At 48.9% G+C, this 25237-nt stretch overlaps 1 protein-coding gene across 3 annotated transcripts; it reads right to left on the bottom strand.

The window, feature by feature from the left end:
* Nucleotides 1-323: 323 nt before the first annotated feature.
* Nucleotides 324-23901, bottom strand: LOC115094246. 3 transcript variants are annotated; one of them, XM_029607084.1, is made up of 4 exons: nucleotides 23745-23901; nucleotides 11806-12138; nucleotides 10038-10070; nucleotides 324-931 (listed from the first exon to the last, which is right to left on the bottom strand). In XM_029607084.1, the coding sequence occupies exons 1-4, from the start codon at nucleotides 23824-23826 to the stop codon at nucleotides 753-755; spliced, it is 627 nt and encodes a 208-aa protein (XP_029462944.1). In that variant the 5' UTR covers nucleotides 23827-23901; the 3' UTR covers nucleotides 324-752. The 3 variants fall into 3 exon arrangements, with proteins under 3 accessions (XP_029462944.1, XP_029462946.1, XP_029462945.1); XM_029607086.1 differs by having other exon boundaries at nucleotides 11806-12208; nucleotides 23745-23843; XM_029607085.1 differs by lacking the exon at nucleotides 10038-10070.
* Between the last annotated feature and the right edge of the window lie 1336 nt (nucleotides 23902-25237).

The following is a 25237-nucleotide window of genomic DNA, read 5'->3' as shown; positions in this document are numbered from 1 at the left end:
GGCGGCGGTGGTTTGATCATACCGCACACGCCACGGCTCGCTGATTCCCCGTATTATTAAGTTATAATTTACCTTTGACGTTGCCCTTACGCAGAACAATGCTATCGTTTGGCATTGTCTGGGCACCTTGTTCCTCCAAACTGAACCAACCCAAGACTGTAGACGGACCCAGAGAGGAGGAAGGATCCTGGACAAGAAGTGGATGTTGCTTTCTTTCAGTCGGCTGGTCCCTGGGTACCAATTGCCATCAGCACAGACTGCTGGGCAGTGCAAGCCAATACTACTACAGTCGATAGACGGACACAGAGAAGCCACTTAATTGCTTACTGTCTGTTGTATTTATTTATTTTACTTCTTTATTTAGACATTGTGGTGCCTGCTCTTGCAACACTTCTAGGTGAGTAACAAAAAAACATGCAGCACATGACAAGGCAGTAAAAGAACAAACGCCACAGCAGTTCTGCAAAAATTACATAATGCTAAAAAAAAAAAAAGATTCTGCGAGAGAGCCGTGCCCATCTCAAGTCATCTCTGAAAGAAGAGGGGGGCAGGCGGGGGTGGGAAAGTGTTATTTTTAGGAAAAAGTACAGACCAAGAGCAACTGGCATTTCATTGCATGAAACATATCCCACAATATAAGACGGGTGCTTGCCGCAATACAAGGTGGGTACACCCCGTGGTACAAACATATCCCACAGCCTGAGATAGGCATTTGCCCATGGTGCAGAGTGCTCGGACCCTTCTCATTCAGTTCATCCCTTCAAGGCGACAGCGATTCCTGCTGCCAGCACCAGCCCGATCAGCAGGACGCCCAGCACCATTCCCACCTGCAGAAACCACTTCACCCGGTGCCATGACTCCTCATCGACCTGCTGCTGCCGCAGCTGCTGCTCCTCTCCGCACCTGGGTTCACAGGCAGGGCTCTTGGCAGCTGGGAAGAGAAATGGCCATCAGTTATCAGCAGCCGGGAATAATTCCTGGTACCTGTAGTGTGTTTCAGAAATCAGGAGAGAGCAGTGGCACACTGAGGGTCTCCGGTGCCCGGGGGCCAATGCATTTGTGTGCCTCTCCAGCACCCCCATCCCCCCCATCCTTCTTGTACTAATGCTTAGGGCCAAGAAAATCTGTGGCATCTCTAGAAAGAAGAATTGGGGAGGAGGGGAGCTAAAATGACATTTTCTCATCACACCCACCTCCATAGCATGGCCTCCCTGCTTTAAAATTGGCTATAAAAAAGTCTTAATAAGAAAGTCCCAAGGGTCTTCTGCATAATTTTAAAAAACTGGCTATTTTCACACTTTTAGTAAAACTACTGTTAAAATTATTTGATAGCTTCATTCGACTAATTCTATGTGGCTATGGGAGTGAAGTCTGGAATGAATACAGGAAGGGACAGAATGTCAATACAAATCCTGCACCTCCAGTTCTGTGCATCCACAGAAATTCCCCACACAATGGAGCTTGGATGTTTCCCTTACAGCTCATCATACAAAATGATATTTTCAAATTCTGGTGTCACCTCTCAGTAATAGCAGCACAAACACCTTCCACTGCCAGACTTTGTGAACTAACACGAACCCCACAAAAAAGACACTCAAAATCTATACTGCAATCCCATCGTAACATAACAGTAATAACACCAAGGACTCAAACAACAATAACCCTACCTGTGAAAAATCACAGGTCCCAGAATACCAATATATCACCTACTGGGGAAACAAAACAAACCTGATTGCTATAGATCCCTACACAGACTCTACACGCTAGCAGAATCTCTCATCTTGGTTACACACACAGAGCAGAGACAGACCTTCACCAAATATACAATAAAGGATCACAAATTAGACAAAAACTGAAATGGAAACTCCAAGATTCTGTGTGTAACAATGGAAAAACAGAACCACCATTCCTCATAAAACCAATAAATTCAAGAAATAAAGCATCAATTATAATAGTAAAACCATACTGATAAAAGAATAAATATTTCAAAAGTACTGATGAATAGAATAACATCTATTAATTAGTCATATTTTAAAAATCTCACAAGCACCAATAAAATATTTCTAAACAGCAGACATTAAATAACACCCAATAATTAAAACTAATAAGGATTTTAAAAAAGTTCCTGCTGTCCATACCTGGGAACTCTAAATTTCCAGTCACCCTGAAATTATCAAGGATTAGGGGGCTAGGGGGGCACACAAACTTTATCCTAGTACACACATATTCGCATGTCCATTCTTTCTCACACATACACTGTCACATACACACACATACATTCTCTTATACACACCCACAACCTCTCTCTCTCTCACACACACACAGACACACTCTCATGCACAGGCTCTCTCTCTCCTCTGGATTCTCTCATATAAACACGTCTTACTCTCACTGGCTCCCTCACATACATATAAGTACACACCTAGGCAAGCTCCCATTCATTCTCACACACATCTCCCCGGCATGCATACATTCATTCTCACACACACACACATATTCATTCTCACACACACATACATACACACACACACACACAGGCAGGCACCCATTCTCACACAGAGAGCAAGTCCAAGAATGCACCCATTCATACTCATACACAGACTGACACCCCCCCCCCCCCAGGCAGACTCATTCATACACATGCGCATACTGAAAGCAGACTCCTCTCTTTCTTTTGCCAGCAGCCTGAGAGCCTCTCTCCTTCCTCTGCTGCTGCTGTCACGTGGCTATTGGGGAGGAGTCAATTGTAACTACTAGCACTAAAGCCCGTTTGCTGCCTCCCCTGTGCAGGTCTAACAGTTTAAAAATTTGCAGGGCTTTCAGTTCCTCCGTGCTGATCTCACATATTGCAAGATCAGCATAATGAAAGTGCTACTCTTGCACATTCCCAAAGATAACATATGCCAATCACTAAAAACTCAAATTTTTTTAAATTTACGTTTGCTATCTGATCTTAATTTTCTAATCGGTTGCTCACAGGCTTTTTTTTTTTCCACGTTCCCTTTCATGGTCTTCTGCCAATTTCTTTTACAGGGTCTCTTTTTTTTCTGTTTCTTCTCTTTCCACCTGTCTTCTTCCCTCAAACACACACACAGGCTCTCACATGCTGTCTCACACACACAGAGGCTCTCAAATGCTGTCTCTCTGAACATACAGGCTCTCACTCCCACACACAGGGGCAGATTTTCAAAGGGTTATGTGCGTAACTTATGCACGTAACCCCGAAAACCTGCTCCTGCGCGCGCCGAGCAAACCCCGGGATGCGCGTATGTCCCGGGGCTTTGAAAAAGAGGGGGGAAGGGGCGGGGCGCCAGTCCGGGGGTGGGACTGAGGCCTCCGGCACAGTGGCTGTGCCGGGGGATGACACACCGGCAGCTGGCTGGCGCGCGCAAGTTACGCATGCCAGAGGCAGGCATAAATCGTGAAAGAAAGGTAGGGGGGATTTAGGTAGGGCTGGGGGGTGGGTTAGATAGGGGAAGGGAGGGGAAGGTGGGGGGGAGCGGAAGGAAAGTTCCCTCCGAGGCTGCTGCGATTTTGGAGCGGCCTTGGAGGGCCTTGGAGGGAATGGGGAAAGTCATCGGGGCTCCCCTAGGGCTCGGCGCGCGCAAGGTGCACAAGTGTGCACCCCTTTGCGCGCACCGACCCCGGATTTTATAACATGCGAGTAGAAGCGCGCGCATGTTATAAAATCGGGTGTACATTTGTTCGCCCTGGGTAGCACACACAAATGTACCCCACGCGCGCAGGTTACATAATCTGTACCAGAGTCTCTCAACTCACACTCACACTCACACATACTCTGCAGGCCCTCAGCCTCCATCTCGCCTCTGGGCCTCCTCTTTGTGGGTCGCAGCAGGGTGGGCTCCGTGGCGGCTCTGATCTTCTTAGGCCACCGCAAGGTGAGATCCACAGTGGCCCTGCTAGCGGGCGTCCTCTTCTCAGGCCACCGCGAGGTAGGATCTGCAGCGGTCCTGTCACAAGTCACTGCTCCTCTTCTGCATGCAAGCTGATGCTCCTCCTCTTTCCTGCCTGCTCAGCTCTGGCACAGTTTTTCTTCCACTTTTCCTGCCCGCTCAGCTCTGGCACCGTTTTTCTTCCTGCGCAGGCAGGAAGGAGAAGGAGCACCTGGAGAAACTTGGAGGTGACTTGTTTTCTTCAGGCTGTGGTAGGATGAGCTCCACCCTGCTCCGCTGATCTTCCTGCTGTGCGCGGCTGCGAAAAAAGTTGTGTGTGGCCAAGCGCAGCTTAGAGGGAACAGTGGCTGGCAAACAGGAAAGGAATGGCACACTTCCCTGCTCAGCTGTCTGTGGGATGAGGTCCACCGGCAGCCGTGTGGCCTGTCTTCCTGTTTTTTAGACTCCAATGGGATGGGTACCTCTAGCGGCTGCATAGGCCTCCCTCTATCGGCTACCAGCGCCCCGGGGCATTGGTTTCCCCCCCTCGCGGTACGCCACTGGTTCATCACGTACAAGCTAAGTATATTTCATGGCAATTAACAACATATATATAAGCTTTGAATTCTTTCATGTTTCCGCGTTTCTGTAAAGAAACACAAGTTAGAGACAGACATATGCTTCTGAGGTCAAGTTTGAAAGTTTTTCTGCAAAAGAATAACATTAAAATCACTTTTTAAGGAACACATTGCAGTAGGGTTTCAACGCATAAAAAATTTTTTTAAAGCAGGTTTTTCTGACTTATGATTTCGTCTGGCAACCAAGTCTGTGAGTTCTCACTGGCTTGGCATCTGAAGTCTTTTCTTCCTAAATAAAAAATAGTTTAAAAAAAAAAAGTTTTTTGTCATGATGGTGTGAGAAGTACATTTGGGTGCAATACTATATTGGTAGTTGCATACTGTTTTTACATCCCAGCCTCTTTATTTATTGAGTTTCCTCTATTTAAAAATGCCCCATAATTGGTAAAAAAAAAAAAAAAAAAGATTGAACTTCCTGAATGCCATAGAGACCAGTGTAGCTCAATTTTCAAGGTAATATTAGACATTTTACTTTGCAGATTTTAAAATTTACCTTGCTTTGGTTAAAACATTTCTCCACTTTTCTGTTCTTCTTATATAGGTATTTGGAAAACCAGGCTTTTCTCTAACTTTACTCATTTATATGAAAGTGGCCCCTAACCTAGTACATTATATAGGGAACCCCTTGGTCCCTATCCTTCGTTGTCCCTAAGCTTCAACCCTACATTAAGATTTGGTTAGGAAGAAGGAGTTGCCAGACAGTCCATTGTAGGCAGCTAGGCATCGTCTGTGCCCCGGGGCGGGGGAGTCAGGAGCGTGTACCGCGCTGTCCTTCATTGGCCCGGCGGGAGGAAGGAGGAGGAGATCAATTGTTTTCGAAGCGTCACTGGTTGCGTTGCTATTTACTGCCAGGGCAGAGGGAGGGAAGAGGAGGCTGGAGTCCAATAGTTTTCGTGTGATGGCACCTATGGCTGAGGCCACAACAGTGACAGGATAGCTACAGCTCTGCTTGTCTCCACCACCTCATCAAGGAGGCTGCTCTTTGCATCTACCATCGTTTTTATGTGTGCACCACACTTTCTGTAAATAAATATTGTTGCGGTCCAGGTCGCAAGTCTCGCGACCGGGCCCTTATTTCCTCCTCTGGGGTGCCGACGATGGGGCCCGCTGCTCGCTGGGCTCGAGTTCTCTTTCCCGGTCCGCCGACAACGGGACCCGCTGCTGGTCGGGCCTGCTCAGGCCTTCTCGCAGCGGCGTCTCCACAAGGGAGACGCAGTCGAGCCTCAAAACCAGGCCCCCTCCCCACCTAGGCACACGCGCGTGCAAGGAGGTGCCTTTTAAAGGGCTTTTCCCGCCAGACTGCGGGCCGCCCCCAGGAGTGACATCAGACGCCGGCAAGTATTTAAGCCCGGCGTCTGACTGAACAAATCGCCTTGCAATGAGATTCCCTGCTGGGTGTTGGTTGCACTGTGCTGTTCTCTTCATGGCTTGGATCTTCACTTGGTTCCTGTTCCTGGTTCCGCTTCAGTTCCAGCTTCGGATCTTCTGTTCTTGTTCCTGGTTCCGCTTCAGTTCCAGCTCCGGATCTTCAGCTTCCATTCCAGACTCCTCCTGGCCTGCTTCCCTGGTTCCTGACTCCTGCCTGCTTCTGACTCTCCGTGTCTGCCGCCCGCCTTGACCTTGGTTTGTCTTCTCGTCTTTTCGCTGCCTTCGCCTAAATCCCAGCGGCCCGGGTCCTCTTCATGGGCTCCTCCCGGGGGGATCTCGGGCTTCCAGGGTGAAGACGTCATCTCTTCTTCCAGTCTCGCTGCCACCTATGTCCCAGCGGCCCGGGTCCTCACGGGCTCTTCCCGGGGGGATCTTGGGTCTCCAGGGTGAAGACTTTGGCTCTACGTCCAGTTTGGCTCTGCCTTCCGGCCTACCTCTTCACAGCAGAGTACTCTTCTTCTTCCATCCCACTCCGTCAGGCCGGTCCAAGGGTCCACTGCTACGTCTGCAAAAAATATTTCTTTAAATTATTCCTGATTCTAATCCCTTTCATTCTCAACCCATGACCCCCTCATTCAAAAGCCTCCTTTCTGTTCTAAAAGACCCACTTCTTGTGCATTTATTTAAACATTCGGTACATTCGGTCTTGGAGTGTCTTCACTCATTGGGTTGGGTCGTCAACTTCTCCAAGAGCCAGCTGACTCCCTCGCAACGCTTGCTATTCCTCGGCGCTCGGTTCGACACAGCTGTCGGCAAAAAGTGTTTCTTCCCCAGGACCGGATCAACAAATTGACGGATCAAATTCAGCGGTTGTTACACATGCAGCTCCCCACGGTGTGGGATTATTTGCAGGTTCTTGGCTCTATGGCTTCTACGCTGGACTTGGTACCCTGGGCTTTCGCACATCTGACACCTTTGCAGAGAGCATTGCTTTCTCGCTGGGACCCCATGTCGGGGAATTTTCAGGTGCCGTTACCATTGGTAAACCCTGCCAGGGACAGCTTAGCATGGTGGCTGGTTCCGGACCACCTGCATCACGGGATGGACCTGGAGAGCCCTCAGTGGGTCATCGTAACCACAGATGCCAGCCTCTCCGGATGGGGGGCAGTGTGTCAAGCGCGGTCAGTGCAAGGCCAGTAGACCCCGCAGGAAGCTCGGTGGTTGATCAATCGGTTGGAGACTCAGGCAGTTCTCGCTCTACATGCCTTTCTTCCGCTAGTTCGCTATCAGTCGGTAAGGATCCTGTCCGACAATGCCACAACAGTGGCATACATCAATCGTCAAGGTGGCACGAGGAGTCAGCCAGTCACCCAGGAGGCAGACGAGCTGATGGTCTGGGTGGAGAAGAATCTGTCTCGCCTGGCGGCTTCGCACATAGCCAGAGTAGACAATATACAAGCCGATTTTCTCAGCCGTCAACAGTTAGACCCCGGAGAGTGGGAACTGTCGGAGGTCGCAATGCGGCTCTTGACTCATCAGTGGGGGGGTTCCCCGCCTGGATCTGATGGCAATGCTAAGAAACACAAAGGCGGCGCATTTCTTCAGTCGCCGGAGGGAACACAGGGCGGAAGGCGTAGATGCCTTGGTCCTCCCATGGCTAAGCAACATCCTACTGTATGTGTTTCCTCCGTGGCCGTTGGTGGGAAAAGTTCTAAGACGCATAGAGAACCACCCAGGGTCGGTCATTCTCATTGCACCAGAGTGGCCGAGGCGGCCATGGTTTGCGGACCTAATCAACTTGGCAGTGGACTGCCCCTTGCGTCTCGGCCATCTTCCAAATTTGCTAATGCAGGGTCCCATATTTTTCGATCGGGCGGATCGCTTTTGTCTGGCGGCTTGGCTTATGAAAGGAGGCAATTGAGGAAGAAAGGTTACTCGGAGTCTGTCATCATTACTCTCCTTAGGGCATGCAAGACTTCCACTTCGCTCACTTATGTCCGTGTCTGGAAGGTGTTTGATCTCTGGTGTGCTAGACTGAATGTCTCGCCTCTAAGAGCCTCAGTTGGTCAGATTCTTGCGTTTCTTCAAGCAGGTTTGAAAAAAGGCCTAGTGTACAGCTCTCTGCGGGTGCAAGTTGCAGCCCTAAGTTCCTTATAGGGTAAGGTCGACGGTGCGTCCCTAGCGGCTTATCCAGATGTGTCTCGGTTTTTGAGAGGTGCGAAGCATCTCAAGCCCCCCGTCTGTCCTGTCTATCCTTCGTGGAGTCTGAATTTGGTGCTCCGCAGCCTCTGCAGTTTGCCGTTCGAGCCACTGTGAAGGGCTACTTTGAAAGATTTAACACTCAAGTCAGTGTTCCTTGTGGCGATTTGTTCGGCCAGGCGGATATCGGAGATTCAGGCTTTATCTTGCTGGGAACCGTTTTTGCGTTTTTCGGAGTCTGGGGTATCGCTTTGGACAGTGTCCTCCTTTCGTCCGAAGGTAGTCTCTGCCTTTTATTTGAATCAGTCGGTAGAGTTACCAGCTTTCTCTGATCTAGATCGGGACTCCCCACAGGGTCATGATCTCTGGAAACTGGATGTTCGTAGAGTTCTCTTCCGGTATCTGGAAGTGACTATTGAGTTCCGGTTGTCAGACCATCTTTTTGTCTTATGGAGTGGGCCAAAGCGAGGGCTTCCAGCCTCGAAAACTTCCATTGCCCGATGTTTAAAGGAGGCCATAGCTTCGACCTATATAGGGCAAGGTCGTGCGGTTCCGGAAGGTCTGAAGGCTCATTCGCTCAGGACCCAGGCGACATCTTGGGCTGAAAGCCAGTGTGTTTCCCCGCAAGAGATTTGCCGGGCGGCGACGTGGAAGTCTTTACAAACCTTTGCTAAGCATTACCACCTGGACGTCCGTGTTCCGGAGGCCAGTTCTTTTGGCAGTAGTGTATTACTAGCGGGACTCCTCAGGTATATTAAAATAAATAAATAAATAATGTTAGCTAAAGAGGGTGGAGTATATGTAATGCTAGGGCGAGAATGCTGCACTTATATATGCAATAATACTGCCCCAGATGGAACGATTACCAGGGCCTTAGAAGGTCTCACTACTCTAGCAAAGGAACTAGCAGAGAACTCTGGGATAGATACCTCACTCATGGGGTGGTTGGAGTCATGGTTTGGAAGGTGGAAGGATTTAGCAGTATCAATATTCACCTCCTTAATAGTAGTAGCGGGAGTATTAGTGGCACTAGGATGTTGTATTATCCCATGTGTGTGAGGATTGGTGCAAAGACTGATTAAAACAGCAATTACTAAGAAAATGCCCCTAGAACCCCCTCCATATGATGATGCAATGCAATTATTAGATGAAACAGCTGAATCAAAGGTACTGAGGGCCCAGAAAATGCTTGAGACTCTAGAAGCAACCTATGAAGGATCGTAACTGAAGAAGCAACATAAGTATCATAAGATTGTGAGCAGGGGCTCATAAGTGTTGCTTCTTCAGTGGTTAAGACAGGGATAGTGTATTCCTTTTCTTTATTTTATTTTCTTTGCTTCTTATAAAATAGAGTTAACGAGAGAAACTGCAAATTGCTAAGAAACTAGCTTAGCTGCAATCGAGCAGAAATCCAGCAAAACCCCCTCTCCCCCCGCTTTCTACCAGGGAACAGTAATGCATAAGAACAAATTAGAAACCATCAATCTGCTTAGAGTAGCATATATAGTACAGACAGAAATGTTAAAGTGTGTTGAGGAAAAATTACACTTGGAAAGAGAGAGAAAAATAATTTTCTGGAGATGAAAACTCTACAGTAAGGAAATCTTTTGTGGGATTACAAATTGAATTAAAAATTACCAGTGTGCTTTGTATTATAGAAGTGACATTCATAGATGCTGGGGAGCCATGTGTGATTGCGTATTGTAAACCGCCAAGAGTAGTGCGTTGAGCAGTGGACAGTGGGAGAGAGAGAGAAGGGATACTGAGCACTGTGGACAGCGGGCAGAGGGAGGGGGATGCAGGACTTGGCAGTGGGCGAGAGGAAAATGAGAGGTGTAGCAAGGCAAGAGAGTCTGGGTCAGAATTGCTACCAATAGGCAAGTGTGTAAGGGGGAAGGCAGAAGCATAGACCTTGTACAGGTCCTTGGTGAGGCCTCACCTGGAGTACTGTGTTCAGTTCTGGAGACCGTATCTACAAAGAGACAGAGACAAGATTGAAGCGGTACAGAGAAGGGCGACCAGGAAGGTGGAGGGTCTTCATCGGATGACATACGAGGAGAGATTGAACAATCTAAATATGTACTCCCTGGAGGAAAGGAGGAGCAGGGGTGATATGATTCAGACTTTCAGATACTTGAAAAACTTTAATGATCCAAAGACAACGACAAACCTTTTCCATCAGAAAAAAATCAGCAGAACCAGAGGTCACGAGCTGAGGCTCCAGGGAGGAAGACTAAAAACCAATGTCAGGAAGTATTTCTTCACGGAAAGGGTGGGGGATGCCTGGAATGCCCTTCCGGAGGAAGTGGTGAAGTCTAAAACTGTGAACGACTTCAAAGGGGCATGGGATAAACACTGTGGATCCATCAAGTCTAGAGGGCGTGAATAAAGTGGAGGCAGCAAAACACTGCACGGAGCGGCAGTAGCCACAGAGGCATTCACGGAGCAGGATGCCAGTGGCCAGTAGTTGGTGTTCCACCTTCACGGAGCGGAAGGATGGAGGGCTGCTATCTCCAAAAAAAAAAACAAAAAACAAACAAAAAAAAAATAAAAACAGGGGTGGGTAAGAGTATGGGGTAAGGGTGTGGCCTGCTTGTTACAGCAGTTGCTACCCCTAATTGAGCTGGATGTCACCTGGATGCAGATACGGAGCTGCTCTCTAGATTGGTGGTGGGGTGGAGGGGAGTTAGGGCTGGAGGGTACTGGAAGCCAATAGTAACAGGTGGGAGAGAAAAAAAAAAGGGGGGGGGGGGAAAATGGATAAAGTGCGTAGCTTGCTGGGCAGACTGGATGGGCCGTTTGGTCTCCTTCTGCCGTCATTTCTATGTTTCTATGTTCATCTAGAGCAGCAAATACGCTTGCACTGGCCCTGCAAAATGGCCAGCATTTGGCCAGCCTGGCCAGTTTTCATTCAGGAAAGCCAGCAGCTGGAAGAACTTTTAGGTATTCTGCCGGCCACTGGCCTCTCCATGCCTATATGCCTTCCCTGGGGGTGACTCCTCCACCCCCACCCTCCCACAGAACTCCTTACTCTCCATGCTGCCACTGCTCTCCCTTCTCCCGCAGGTAGTGAGAGAACTCAGGCCAAGGCCCGAGGGAGCTCATGCTCTGCTCCCTAGCCTCATCTTTCATACGGAAGCCAGGAGCAGCCGGTCCTGGGAGCAGATTGCACCCTCTCTCAGTCCTTGACCTGCGCATCTTCACTGCCACCACATTTAAAGCCAAGACTAGCCTTTGCTTCATAAGAGAAAGTCTTGGGACATGGCATGGTGGAGATAGAAGGACCAAGAAAAACTGACCAGGTCCCTGAGATTTTCTGTTTTTAAAAATTGTCAACCCTATTTATAACAAAGACAGTGACAGGTCAAATTCAAGTGCTCTTCTGAAATTTCTCCAGATACAGCTCAGGATAAGTGGCAGATCCTAGCTGTCCAGTGTATTGCATAGCAGAGAACAGAATAAAGAGCTGTGACCTCTGAGATCTCAGCTGTATTCCTCTATCTGCTATCCAATAGGGAGGTGTTTACTTAACCTCCCTATATTTGGAGGGTAAGCTCTTTGGGGGACTGGGTTAATGACCCACTCCCATGATGCTTACCCTGATGCTGCTCTGGAAACCAACAGGGCTGTATTTTTATTATTTTTTTTTGGTCCTTGAAGCCTTTTGACTTCAAAAACTCTGCTAGCAATGTTACCACCAACCTCACCTTGGACTTGCAGATCCACTGTGTGTTGGGCATAGGATTCAGGGTAGCGGATCTCACAGAGATACAGCCCTCTGTCATTCTGTGTCACGGAGGGTAGGAAGAGTGAGGCATTCCCCTTTCTGAGCTCTTCTATGGGCAATCTGGCTCCCGGCCGCCCGTACCGAGCTGTGCCATTAAAGATAGCCTTGTCGAATCCACCCTTTGTCCAGCGTATAAACAGATAGTTCTGGTCAAGGTCATGACCAATCGTTCGGATTAGACACGTCAGCCACACGTCTTGCCCCGTCTGCACGGTCATCAGCTTAGGCCCCACAATGGCTAGGGTGTCTGCAGCTGTGAGAAGAGCATAGGTTTTGGCATAGCTCACAAAGATGTATTACCTCAGAGACTGAAACCAGTTAACCTGCCAAAAAATATATAATTAGGTACTCTTATAAGGCTTGCAAATGTCTAAAGATGCAAGTTTTTGAGACTACTATTGAACTTTTCTCGGGTAAAGTTGCCAACTCAGACCCCGTGCCTCAATAAGGCCAACCCCTCCGCTCCATTGTTCTGTCCATTCCTCTCTCTCATTGCAGGCTTTTCCAAGGCCCTCCCTTCATATCATGGGAAACTGTTCAGTCCACTCCTGGGCCCACTGGCAGTAGCAGCAGGCTGAGAGTGCCTGGGGGATAAGCCATCCGGTGCTCGCTTAAATTATTTTGGTGCTTCCACCTTAACAGGCCCAGGACTGTCCCCTTTGGGAGTTATGGGTGGAGGGGGGAGAGGTGTCTGCTGCTAGGAAGATAGGCAGCAAGTAATATACTTGCTAACAAGTATATTGCTGGCTTAAAGGTCCTGCCAGCTGCCAACCCCCTTCAATTAAAACCAGCCAGGCTGTTCTAATAATGTCCAGTTGGCAATCCCATCCTCAGGTGATCAAAAACATTTGATGGGTTTGACTGATCTCAGAGGCAGCTGGAGCAAGGACCCATGAGGTCCTGCAAGCTAACACAATAACATCAATGTAACATTTCTTTTGGTTGGTACAATAAAAGATATAAAAAAATTCTAAGCTGGACTGTTTTTCCTGGGAACAAGCATTTAGTGCTATAAAAATTTTCATTTACAAAATCCCAGTGACTAGGACAATGGTTCTGAATCTGGGAGGTGGGAGCAGAAGACAGCACTGCAGGAAGCAGCCCACTATATGGCCTCCTTCACCCTTCCTGGCCTAAGCGGAGAGGAGTCTCAGGAACCAACCAGCAGGCCTGCTTCCTTTTCCCTGCCTGACTGAAGCAGAGAGGAGTCGGAGCTGAGTGGGGCTCTTCCCCCAGTCCCTTTCACCCCCATGAAGGTGCAAGAGAGGAGAGGAGCCATCTGTTTCATCATCAACAAAGCAGAAAGGAGTGATAGTGATAGAAAAACAAAGCCACAGAGCTTTTCTACATTTATATAAATTGTATTTCTTTCAGGGGGTGGGGGGTAATGTTAGAAAATTAGGCTGGATGAAATAAAAGATTACATTTTGCAAAATAAAATATGACCGGGCTTTAAGAGAGGCCCTGCTTCACTGGAGGATTCTGTACTCCTGGGGGAATTCTGCGCACAAAAACAAAAAAAATCTGCAAACTTTATATTGGTCAAAATAACACAATTTCCCTGTACGTACCCGGATCATGAGTCTTTAAGTAATTACATTTTAATTAATACAGAAAAAAGTTATTACTTAGAGATGCAGAATTTTAAATATTTTGAGCAGAATTTCCCTAGAGATTCACTGTAAGAGGGTCTCTTCCACTCTCTCTCTTCCCAGTCCCTACTCCCCTGGCCACTTGGCCCTCTCAGGCCCCGACTCTTCCACCTGCCAGTATCTCTCCTCTCCACCTCTAGGCTCAACCCCTTCCACTCTATCGCCAGTCCCAGAGTTTGACCCCATTCTCAGTACTGCCCCTCACACAGGCTCCCTCTCTCACACACATGCTCCCTCTCTCTCTAATACACATACACACACCCTCATCAGGCTCCCTCACTCTCTTGCACACACACATCCCCTCATACAAGGTCCCTCTCTCTTGCATACACACCCACACAAGCTACCTTTCTCTCTCACGCATACATCCTCACACAGGCTACCTATGTCTCTCTCACGTACCCCTTCACACAGGCACTGTCTCACACACACACACACACAATCCCTTCACACAGGCTAGCACCCTCACATGCATATGAGCTCCCAATCTCTCACACACATAGACACTCCTTCACAATCTTCTCATATAGGCTCCCTCTCTCTGAAACCCACACTCAAGCACCCCCCCGCCACTCTTACCTCCCATGCTCTCTCTCACTCTCCCCTCTCACAGCCCTCTCCCTGCTCTCACCCTCCCCTCCCCTCTCCTCCCTCACACCCCCTCCTCTTTCTTACACACACACACACACACATTCTCTCTCACCAGGGCCTTTATCTTCGCTGTGAGGGGAATACACTCCGTTCGCGGAACATGGGGGCCTTCCATCCTCGCCACGAGTGGAACACGTCCTGCGGCACATGCGGGCCTTCATCTTCATGCGCTCCGTTTGCGGCATGCCAGGGTCTCCTCTGCTATTTTCTGCACAGAATTTGGCAATTCTGTACAGAAAATGGCAATTTTGCTCTGGGGGGGGGGAATTCCGCACTAATTCTGCGCTCCGCAGTAGCGCAGAATTCCCCCAGGACTAATTTTGGGTAGGGTAGTCCATTGACCGCTTCCTAGGGTTTTAGGTCACTGTCAGAGTGCAGATTTTGTACTTGGAAATTTGTGAGAAGCACTGTCACTATCCTCTATTCAATTTTGGATTTTTAGAAGTATTGCAGTCAACTGAAAAGATTTGTGGGGGCGTGACTAAGACTTGTGAATGGATGACATTCAAGGTTAAGCATTGGGAGTGGGGGGGTTATATAGTGCAACATATTGTGGGGTTTGTTATCAGTTTCTTTTAAGGAACTGTGAGGGAGGTCTTCCCAAGCCTGTCCTAGGGACCCCACAGCCAGTCGGGTTTTCAGGATATCCACAATGAATATGCATGAGATATATTTGCATACCTCAGAGACTCAGTATATGCAAATGCCCATATATATATATATATATATATATGGGCATTTTTTGAATGGGGGCAGTACAACTCTGCTTCTGCTCCAAGCTTTCTGTGCCTTTTCCGCTTGGGCTTTTACAGCCGTCTTGGGTGGCTGCTCGCTTAATGGGGTAGGCAGCCCTCTTCGTGGCGTGAGCTTCGGCAGCCCCTCTTTTGCCATGCAGTACCAGCCTCCAGCACCTGTCCATGCTGTGCCTGCCCCCAGCACCTGTCCTTGCTGCGCCTGCCCCCAGCACCTGTCCATGCTGTGCCTGCCCCCAGCACCTGTCCTTGCTGCGCCTGCCCTAGCCGTCCAGGGAGCGCCCGAGCAATAAAATAAGCGTCATCAATACATACAAGGGAGGGGGGGGGGGGGGGGAGCCTCTAACAGGTAACGAGGAAACCTCTTTTCAGGTACTCCTGAGTGGCGGGGTCGGCCCCGAAAGGAGACCCATCTGGATGACCCGCCTGGCCCCAGAAAAGGGCGCCCCGTGCTCCTGCCCAGGCCCCACTGCCTTGTGCCAAAATCCAATAGCTGAAAGCGGTGGCGATCCCAGCGGGGGGAGCTGGAGCAGTGGCGGCAGTCTCAGCAGGCGGGAGGGTGAGGAGAGGTAAGAGCGGGATATTGGTGGGGACGGGTATGGAGGGAAGAGAGGGAGACTGGTGGGGACAGTTGGGATGAGAAGGAGAGAGAGGGGGACTGGTAGGGTCAGGGGTTTTGAAGGAGGGAGACTGATGGGGTGAGTGGGGGTGAGAGAAGGAGCCATCTCATTCTTTGCCTTAGGCAGCAAATTTCCTTGCAATGGCCCCTGAGTTGCGGGACACTTTAAGTAAGTTCTCTGTAGAGGAGAAGAGGTATACAGTTGATAAGATACATTTTGTTCAAGTTCTGCATATTGTGGCAGAGTTGCAGTGTTTTTTGTATTTTAATACACACAATCTCAGATTCCTGATGCAGTTAGTGGTTCAGAACTATGCTGTAATCACTATCTCCATCCCTTTCCTCTTTCCCCCCTTCTCTTGTTCTTTTCCCTCCCCCTCTCACCTGAGCAGTCACCCTTTCTATTTAAGTCAATTTGCTGTTAAATACTATTTTATTATTACCATTGTCCCTCAGTTGTTTACCTCCTCCCTTAGCGCTGTCCTTCCTTAAGATATGAGTTAAGTTCTGATTTAAGTTCTTACTTTCTTTTATACTAAGTTACCCTTGGAGTTCTCCTGAGGTTATCTTGATTACTTCCTTGTTATATGTAACTTACCTTTCCTTTCTTATGTTTTAATGTAAACCGGGGTGATATGACTTTGTCCTGAACATCGGTATAGTAAAAGAATTAAATAAATAAATACTATTTTGTAATCTCTGACTGTTGGATACGCTAGCAATGAAGATACCTTTTTGTATGCGAGACCCTCCTTTATGCTGAGGTGTGGGTTTGGGAGAGACTGGGTATCAGTGTTGAAGGAAGGTGGGGAGGGCACACAGTTGTGATTGTTTCCTTTTCCAACTTGGCAAACATTGCCCTTACCTCTGTGCTGGGTATACTCTGCCATCTGCTTGACCCATAGAGGGACTGATATGTGCCTCCAAAACAGGCACCAGACACCTCTTGTTTTATCTACCCTGTTAGAGGTTTACAAAACATGGGGGGACTTAAAGCCCATGAAAGGAAAATTGGTTCTTACCTGCTAATTTTCGTTCCTGTACTACCAAGGATCAGTCCAGACTGCTGGGTTGTGTCTCCCTTCCAGCAGAGGGAGTCAGAGAAAAAAACTGAAAAAGGCACCCCTCTTAACCTGGTGTGCCACCTGCGATCCCTCAGTATATACGGTATCAAAGCAGAATAACCAATAAAGGAGAACAAATCCCCAAACATAAACAACCAGTGGCTACAACAATACGCGCGGTAAACTAAACAAACCGTACTGCCGCATAACATAGCCATCAAGAAGATTCCCTCCCATGCCTGTAAAGAACTCTGCCGAGGTAAGAAGGAGGAAGAAAACATACAGAAAAAACGGACTCTCCAAAAAAACCCAAGGGCGGGCGTCTGGACTGATCCTTGGTACTACAGGAACAAACATTAGCAGGTACGAACCAATTTTCCTTTCCCTGTATGTACCAGGATCAGTCCAGGCCGCTGGGATGTACCAGAGCTGCCCTAATTGGGGTGGGATCTGGAGAGTCCTGCACGAAGAACACTGCTGCCAAAACAGTTGACCTCTGGATTCCAGACATCCATACAATAATGTTTCGCAAAAGTATGCAAGGATTTCCAAGTGGCTGCTCTACAAATCTCCTGCGGCGAGACCGACTGGCTCTCCGCCCAAGAGGCCACTTGAGACCTGGTAGAGTGCGCTTTCAAGCCTTCTGGTATAGCACGCCCTGCGCAAAGACAAGTGGAGGAAATGGCCTCCTTCAACCACCTAGCAACCGTAGTTTTGGATACTTTGTGTCCCCGTCTAGGACCAGACAATAAGATAAACAAATGATCCGATAAACGAAAAGCAGTGGTCACCTCTAGATAGCAAAGGAGAACCCGGCGCACATCCAACTTATGCAGATCCTTATCCATCGCAGAAGTCTGATCCAAATTTGGGAAGGCTGGTAACTCTACCGTCTGATTGACATGAAAAGCTGATACCACCTTGGGTAAGAAGGAGGGAACAGTCCGCAGCGAAACTCCGGAATCCGAAATACAAAGATACGGGTCCCAACATGACAAAGCTTGAAGCTCTGAAATTCGCTGCGTGGAGGTAATGGCTACCAAAAAAACAGTCTTGAGTGTCAAATCCTTCAACGTAGCCCGCCGGAGTGGCTCAAAAGGAAGACCACATAAGCTCTTGAGAACTAAATTCAAGCTCCAGGCAGGACAAATTTGTTGTACTGGCGGGCGCAAAAGCTAGGCCCCTTTCACAAAAACGGGACACATCTGGATGAGCTGCCAGTGAAAAGCCATCAATCTTGCCCCGCAGGCAACCCAATGCCGCGACCTGCACCCGGAGAGAACTGCAAGCTAGACCTTTCTTCAGTCCCTCCTGCAGGAAGGATAGGATGTGTGCCACCGAAGCCAGACGCGGAGAGACTTTCAAACCTTGGCACCAAGAGTCGGAAACTCTCCAAACACGAATATAGGCCAATGACGTGGACGATTTCCGTGCTTGCAAGAGGGTATAAATAACCGAATCCGAATATCCCCTCTTCTTCAATTGCCTCCTCTCATAAGCCAGGCTGCTAGATAAAAGCAATCCGCTCGATCGAAAAATACTGGACCTTGCCGAAGAACATTCAGGAGGTGGGTGAAACACACCGGACCGATTGCCAACGAGATCAAATCCGCAAACCACGGCCTTCGGGGCCATTCTGGGGGTACCAGAATGACAGACCCTACGTGGTTCTCTATCCAATGCACGATCTTGCCCACTAGTGGCCAAGGCGGAAACACATACAGCAGTACGCCGCAAGGCCACGGAAGGACGAGAGCGTCCTCTCCTTCCGACCCATGGTCTCTCCGATGACTGAAAAACCAGGGCGCCTTTGCATTTGTCCGAGTTGCCATCAGGTCAAGGTGTGGAACCCCCCAACGACGAGTGATCAGCTGGAAAGCTGCGTCGGACAATTCCCACTCGCCGGGATCTAGATGCTGGCGGCTGAGAAAGTCTGCCTGTTGTCCACCCCGGCTATGTGCGAGGCCGCCAACCGGATCAGATGCCGCTCTGCCCACGTCATGAGCCTTTCGGCCTCCCAGGCCACCGACCGGCTCTTGGTTCCCCCTTGGCGGTTGATGTAGGCTACCGTTGTCGCGTTGTCTGACAAGACTCGCACCGCACACTGAGCTACCAGAGGGAGAAAAACACGCGATTGATTGACCATGTCACCTGATAACTTGTCCAACGACCCTGAGCAGATTGTGACTGGCAAACTGCTCCCCAACCAGTGAGGCTGGCATTTGTCGTGACTGTTACCCACTGCAGGTCCTCTAGGTCCATCCCCTGTAACAAGTGGGCCGGAATCAATCACCAATCGAGACTGGACATGGCTGATTCCATCAGTGGCAAAGGCAGGCAAAACTCCTCTGATTTCAGATCCCACCGAGAAAGCAATGCGCGTTGTAATGGTCTCATATGCGCCCACGCCCAGGGAACCATTTCCAGAGTAGTCGCCATGGAACAAGTACCTGCAAATAATCCCATACTATGGGCAGGGGTAAGGACATAAGCCAACGGATCTGCGCCACTAACTTGAGCCTCCTCTCCTGAGTGAGGAAGACCTTGCCTACCTAGGTGTCGAAGCGTGCTCCCAGGAAGTTGAGAACCTGAAATGGTACCAACTGGCTCTTGGCAAAGTTGACCACCCAACCAAGGGACTGGAGCTGGATTAGAACTTTGCTCACTGCTTCCCGACAGAGGCTTTCCGATTTGGCCCAGTTGAGCCAATCGTCCAGGTATGAGTGAACCAAGATCCCCTCCCGCCGGAGGGCCGCTGCTACGACTACCATTACCTTGGTGATGACCTGAGGCTCTGTCGCTAAGCCGAACGGAAGAGCTTGGAACTGATAATGCTCCCCCAGGACCATGAACCAGAGAAACCTCTGATGGCGCTCGCATATCCCGATGTGAAGATATACCTCAGTCAGATCCAAAGAGGCCAAATATTCTCCTGAGTGGACGGCCGCAATGACCGACCGTAGAGTCTCCATGCGAAATCGGGGAACCCGATGTGCTCGGTTGACTGCCTTGAGATCCAAAATTGGCCAGAAGGACCCCTCCTTCTTCGGGACTGCGAAATAGATGGAGTACCTACCGGCCCTGCGCTCCTCTGGAGGGACCGGAACAATAGCCCCCAGGGATTTCAAGCGACTCAGGGTTTGCCCGATTACCTCTTCCTTGGTCAGAGAGCCGGCGGGAGAAATCAGAAAACGATCCCTTAACGGGCGGGCAAAATCCAACTCGTAACCAGGGGGCGATGATTTTGAGGAACCACTGGTCCGACGTGATCCTGACCCACTCCTCGAGAAACAGGAAGAGACGACCTCCCACCACTGGAACCTGGTAGAGGACTGCTTACCTCCGGTGGACCCTTGAGAGCCTCCCTCCCGAAATGGCCTCCGACCACGAAAGGAAGTAGGCCAGGACTGAGCTCTCTGAGTCTGTTGTCGGGCGGGAAAAGCGGGTGGCTGCGACTGCTGAAATCTGCACTGTCCTCGGAAATGGTAACGCGCTGCCCCAAAGGGCCTGGAAGACTTAGGCTTGTCTTCTGGCAATTTATACACCTTATTCTCCCCAAGAGACTTAATAAGGGTGTTGAGTTCTTCCCCAAACAACAATTTTCCCTTAAAAGGAAGATTACCCAACTGAGTTTTGGAAGAAACGTCCACAGACCAATTCCGGAGCCAGAGATGCCATCTAGCCGAAAATGCAGTGGCCATGTTGCGTGAAGATGCCCGCAACAGATCATATAATGCATTTGTTGTGTAAGCTACCGTGGACTCCATCCTATTCGCCTCATCTGCTTCCTCTGGCGGCAACACCTGTGATGTGAGCATTTGCTGGACCCACCCGAGGGTCGCTCGCTGCATGAGGCTACTGCAAACCGCCGCTCTGACACAGAGCGCTGACACCTAAAAAATGCACTTGAGGAGGACCTCTAGCCAACTATCCTGTAAGTCCTTAAGAGCCATTGCTTCTGTAACAGGAATGGTGGTCCGCTTTGTGACCGCAGTAACTGACGCGTCCACCTTGGGAATCCTGAGGATATCCAAGGCTTCCTCGGGTAAAGGGTAGAGTTTGTCCATCGCCCGTCCCACCCGCAGGGTCACGTCCGGAGATTCCCACTCCCGAGTGACCAACTGCTTAAGCATTGGGTGGAAAGGAAACGTTTGGGGCAGGGCACGCAGCCCGAGAGTACTGGTTTCCCCTTAACTGGCTCCGAACTGGGGACTGGTGCCTCCACTTCCAGTTCCTCTAGGACATAGGGGATCAAGGGATCCAACTCCTCCCGGCGAAACATCTAAGAAACCCGGGGGTCGTCCCCCTTTACTGGAGCGGAATCATCAACACCCCCATCTAGGTTTTGGAGGAGAGGATCCAGAAAAGATCCCAAGGGAGCAGGATCCGGAGCCCCCCCAGGGGCCAAAAGGGCATCCAGAGACGTGTCCTGCCGCTCAATCTTCACGGGAGGGGGCTGCTCATCCTGCTGATGAGCTTCCGCCTCCAAAAAAGCCTTATGCATAAATAAAATAAATTTTGAAGAAAAAACTGACTGGCCCTTTAAGGGATCCGATAGATGAGGAGGAGGGGGAGGGGGAGGAGGGAGGACCGGGCTCCCCGAGGGGGTGGGCCCCGGATCGCGCGGTCGAACGGGACTCAGACTGGGAGGAGAAATCGGAGAATCCTCTCCCCCAGTCGGCAGGCAGGGCTCCGACAAAATGGCTGCCGTTCCCGCGCGCGCCGGCGACAGACCCGGACGCGATCACGATTGCCGTTCCACGCCTCGTGGCAAAAAGGGGCCCAAAATCTCCCCCGGACGAGCCCTTCCCCCCCCCCCCCCGCCGGGGAGGCAGTGGGCGCAAGCCCGCCTCCCCACATGCTGAGCATGATACCCTCGAGGCATCCCGGGGGGGGGGGGGAGGGGGGTTTCAAACAGCGCAGTAGGAAAGAAAAAAGAAGAACTTACAATACCCTGCCGACTCGCGGCCTTCCGGAGCTCTGGGAACGCTGCAGCACCCGAGGAAACTCGTCTCGGGGCGCCAAGGGAAGGGACCGGCCCACCGGTTAATCCCCCTCCAAAGAGGGACGGCCCTCTAGGAACAAGGCTTTTAGAGCTGCCAGCCCCTGCCTTACCTCTACCGGCTGAGTGAAAAGCCTGGGAAAATAAAACCGCACTAAGCTTTTTTTTTTTTTTTTTTTATACAACCAACTTTCTGTAGCCAAAGGTGTTAACTAAAGCATCCAGAGCCTTAGAACTCTGTAAAAAACGATGTAACTAAATTTAAAGAAATTGAAAAATCAGGACCGCAGGTTCTGTCAACCCTTCTGCTGAGAGTGAGAGAAAATACTGAGGGATCGCAGGTGGCACACCAGGTTAAGAGGGGTGCCCTTTTCAGTTTTTTTCTCTGACTCTCTCTGCTGGAAGGGAGACACAACCCAGCGGTCTGGACTGATCCTAGTACGTACAGGGAAAAAGTAATTGTGGGGAGTAGGAAAACCAGGGGAGTAAGGGGGTCTTGAAGTACTAAAAGTTGAGGACTCTTTGATGTTATGGAGCAATGGCACCACCTTATGGACATAATGTAGATTGCACTTCTGTTTATTTGACATTAATTGTTCTGTAGATTTTAAGATCCCCTACACCCAAGCTTCCAAACTTTGGGCAAATATTATCTTAGCAGTCATCCAGCAGATGGCAAAAAAGAAAAGAAAACCCTGAATAATTACAGCCAGCAATAGATGTTCCCTGGGTAAAAACTTCTTCCTGACTCTGAGAAGGAGATTGGAAGAAATCTGTAGGTCACCCATCGACATCCACCTGGGGATGGGATTGGATATGAGGCATATACAATGGGGTGCACGGAGCAGCATTTTGGGAGTGAGGGATGAGCTGAGCTGCAGAGCACTGCCACCTCATTCTCTGCTTATACCTTTACATCCACTGGGAGAAAACTTCTTAGGATAAAAGTCAGAAAAGCTACAAACAGCGGAGACTACTGAAGAAAGTGGAATCCGGGGTTTGGAGCTAAGCTCTAGGAGAGAAAAGGGCAGAAAATGTTTTCAAAGGATTAATGCAGCTGCTAAACCTGACTTTCATCAGTTATGTTACGTGAGAAATATTCGCCCTGTTCATCCAGAGATAATTTGGCAACTCTTATACCTGCAGTAGTTATTAGTATTTATTTATTTATTTAGTGATTTTTTTTTATATACCGCGGCACGTTAATAACATCACCTCGGTTTACAATAAACAATAGATTCCTGCTATTGCTTATGCTCTGGTTTGCATTTAAAACAATTGAAGAGGTTACAGCTCATTCAAAATACTGCCCCCAGGATTCTCGTGGGGTTAAGAGTAAGAGTTCATATCATTCCTGTTTTATATATGCTGCACTGGCTCCCTGTTCATTTAAGGTGGATTTTAAAGTTTTAATATTGTTGTGCAAGTGTTTATTTAGGAACAGCCCTCAGCTTTTAAAAGACAAGTTATTTGGGTATGTCCAGTCAGAGAATTACACTCTGTACAGGAATTATTTTGGCAATACTTTCTCGTTGCAAGGTGAGGTATGTAGAGACTGAAGACAGCTTTTTCTTGCCAGGACCCGGTACTATGGAATTCTTTACCTCTGTTCATTTGGTTTATCCCAGATTTTCTTTTAAGTTTAAAAAAAACCCACAAAAAAATGCATTTATCTGAGTGGGTTAGGCTGTCTGTGGTGCTTAGACTTATTAATGTTTTTATTGCTTCCATTTTATCTTATTTATCTTTATATTTTTGTTTCTATGTTATTTACTCATTCATGTTTTTGCTTATGTATTCATGTTTAATCTGCCTTAAATTGCTTAGAGCTATATTAGATATGTGACTAAATGTAATAAATAAACAAAGGGGATCTAAATTCTGTCCCCTCTGCTTGTGAATGTTGGCCCCAGAGATCGGCTGCAACAAACCCCAGCATGATGATCTTAGAAACTGGATACAGTGACTCTCCCTGCACAAGCGTGTTCTACGCAGAAAGTGCCAGAGTTTCAAGAGAGATCAGCATTTTCTCCAAATACCCCTCTCTCCTGCTTCGGGGAACTATAAAGCTAGCTCTCTGTACGAGAAGGGGGAACAGAGAGGGGGAAGTCATACTTACAGAGAATTGTGAAGGAAACCGACAGCAAGAACAGGAGCAGCCTCATCCTTCCCAGACCCGAAGCTGCTGCTGCTGCCGCCATCTTCAGTGGTGACGAGATGCGGAAAGTGCAGGCCCATGCTGGTCAGGGGAGATAAGGGCAAAGCTGGGAAGGGACCCCGAAGCGTTACCTCCCTCCCTCAATCTCTCTGCTCCCAGCTGTTTGAGGGTGTGCTACAAACATACCTGGGAACTTCTGAATTGTGGTCACCCTGAAATTGTGGTAGATTAGTTGGGGGGAGGAAGTGTGTACAAACTTTTTCTTCTTCCTTCCACCCCATTAACTCTCTCTCTGTCCCTGTCCCCCACCAAGAACACTCCCCTTTCCTGAGCCCATGCTGATCATTTTCTATCCACCTGTTTTCCCTTAGACCTTAGCCCCATCAGTCTCTAATCCTCCACCTTCGAAGCTGCCGGTGTTGCGGCTACTGACTTCTTTGATTGGATGACCACAGAATTAGATTATGGATGTGTCCTGGATGCCGTTTACTTGCATTTCGACACAGCTTTTGGTATTGCCCTGTACAGGATTCTCATGAATACACTGAGCAGCAAGAGCTGGGCCCCAAGGGGCTGGACTGGATTAATAACTAATTTGACAGGCCGCTGCGGAAAGGTGCATTCAGCTGAACCCACTGTTTTACCTGCATCTCAATGCACAAGACTTTCTGTTGATGCAGCAAGGAGTGTTACCTGCAGAAAACGTATGTTCCAAAATAGGAGTAGTGCTTAGCACCCTCACATGGAAATCCCATGCATATGAGGGCATTAAGTGGTGCTGATGCAGAGAGGTGCATTGGCCCAACTTGAATTTTCTTAGCACTGGAAACTTAACTTCATCTCTGGCTTGCAGTTAAGTTTCCAGCACTACTGCGTGGGCACTTAAACCCCTCCCAAAAAAAAAAATAGAAGTCAGGAACGCTTAGCCGGATAAGTACTGACCTATCCCGATGCATTAGCTTACTGCATCGGGGAGTTTAAAAAATGTGTAATCTGCATGTTAAAATTGTGTGCTGAAGTCCAGTGCACATGTTCTTAATGCACAGATTACTCCATCGGCCTGTGCGTAATAGACAATAGAGGGTAGCAGTAAATGGCATTCACTTTGAGGAAAGAAGGGTAGTAGTGGGATGCTTCAGGGATATGCTTTAGGGCAAGATCTGTTCAACATTTTTGTTAGCAATATTGCAGAATGTTTAGCAGGAAAAGTTTGCCTTTTTACAGAAGACACTAAAATCTACAACAGAATAAATGCCCATGAAGGAGCAGACAGAATGAGAAGAGATCTGAGAAAGCATGGGCAGTTATGCAGAATCATGCATTTGGGCTAGAGCAGGGGTGGCTAACTCCAGTCCTTGAGAGCCACATATGGCCCAGGTTTTCAGGATTATCTGCAATGTCAGAGATAGGTTTGCATGCACACTGCCTCACTGTATGCAAATCTATCTCATGCA

The sequence above is a fragment of the Rhinatrema bivittatum genome, chromosome 6 (assembly GCF_901001135.1).
Source record: "Rhinatrema bivittatum chromosome 6, aRhiBiv1.1, whole genome shotgun sequence".
Lineage (NCBI taxonomy): Eukaryota > Metazoa > Chordata > Amphibia > Gymnophiona > Rhinatrematidae > Rhinatrema > Rhinatrema bivittatum.
This window is presented reverse-complemented; position numbering and strand designations above follow the sequence as displayed.

Bases quoted from the DNA above. Each gene is read 5' to 3' on its own strand.
- LOC115094246 (XM_029607084.1), bottom strand. From the start codon at position 23,826: ATGGCGGCAGCAGCAGCAGCTTCGGGTCTGGGAAGGATGAGGCTGCTC. The intron at 12,139-23,744 runs GTAAGTATGACT...CTCTTCTCACAG, and splicing joins GGTTTCCTTCACAATTCTCT to CTGCAGACACCCTAGCCATT. The intron at 932-10,037 runs GTGAGGCCTCAC...TTCTCTTCCCAG, and splicing joins AACTGAACACAGTACTCCAG to CTGCCAAGAGCCCTGCCTGT.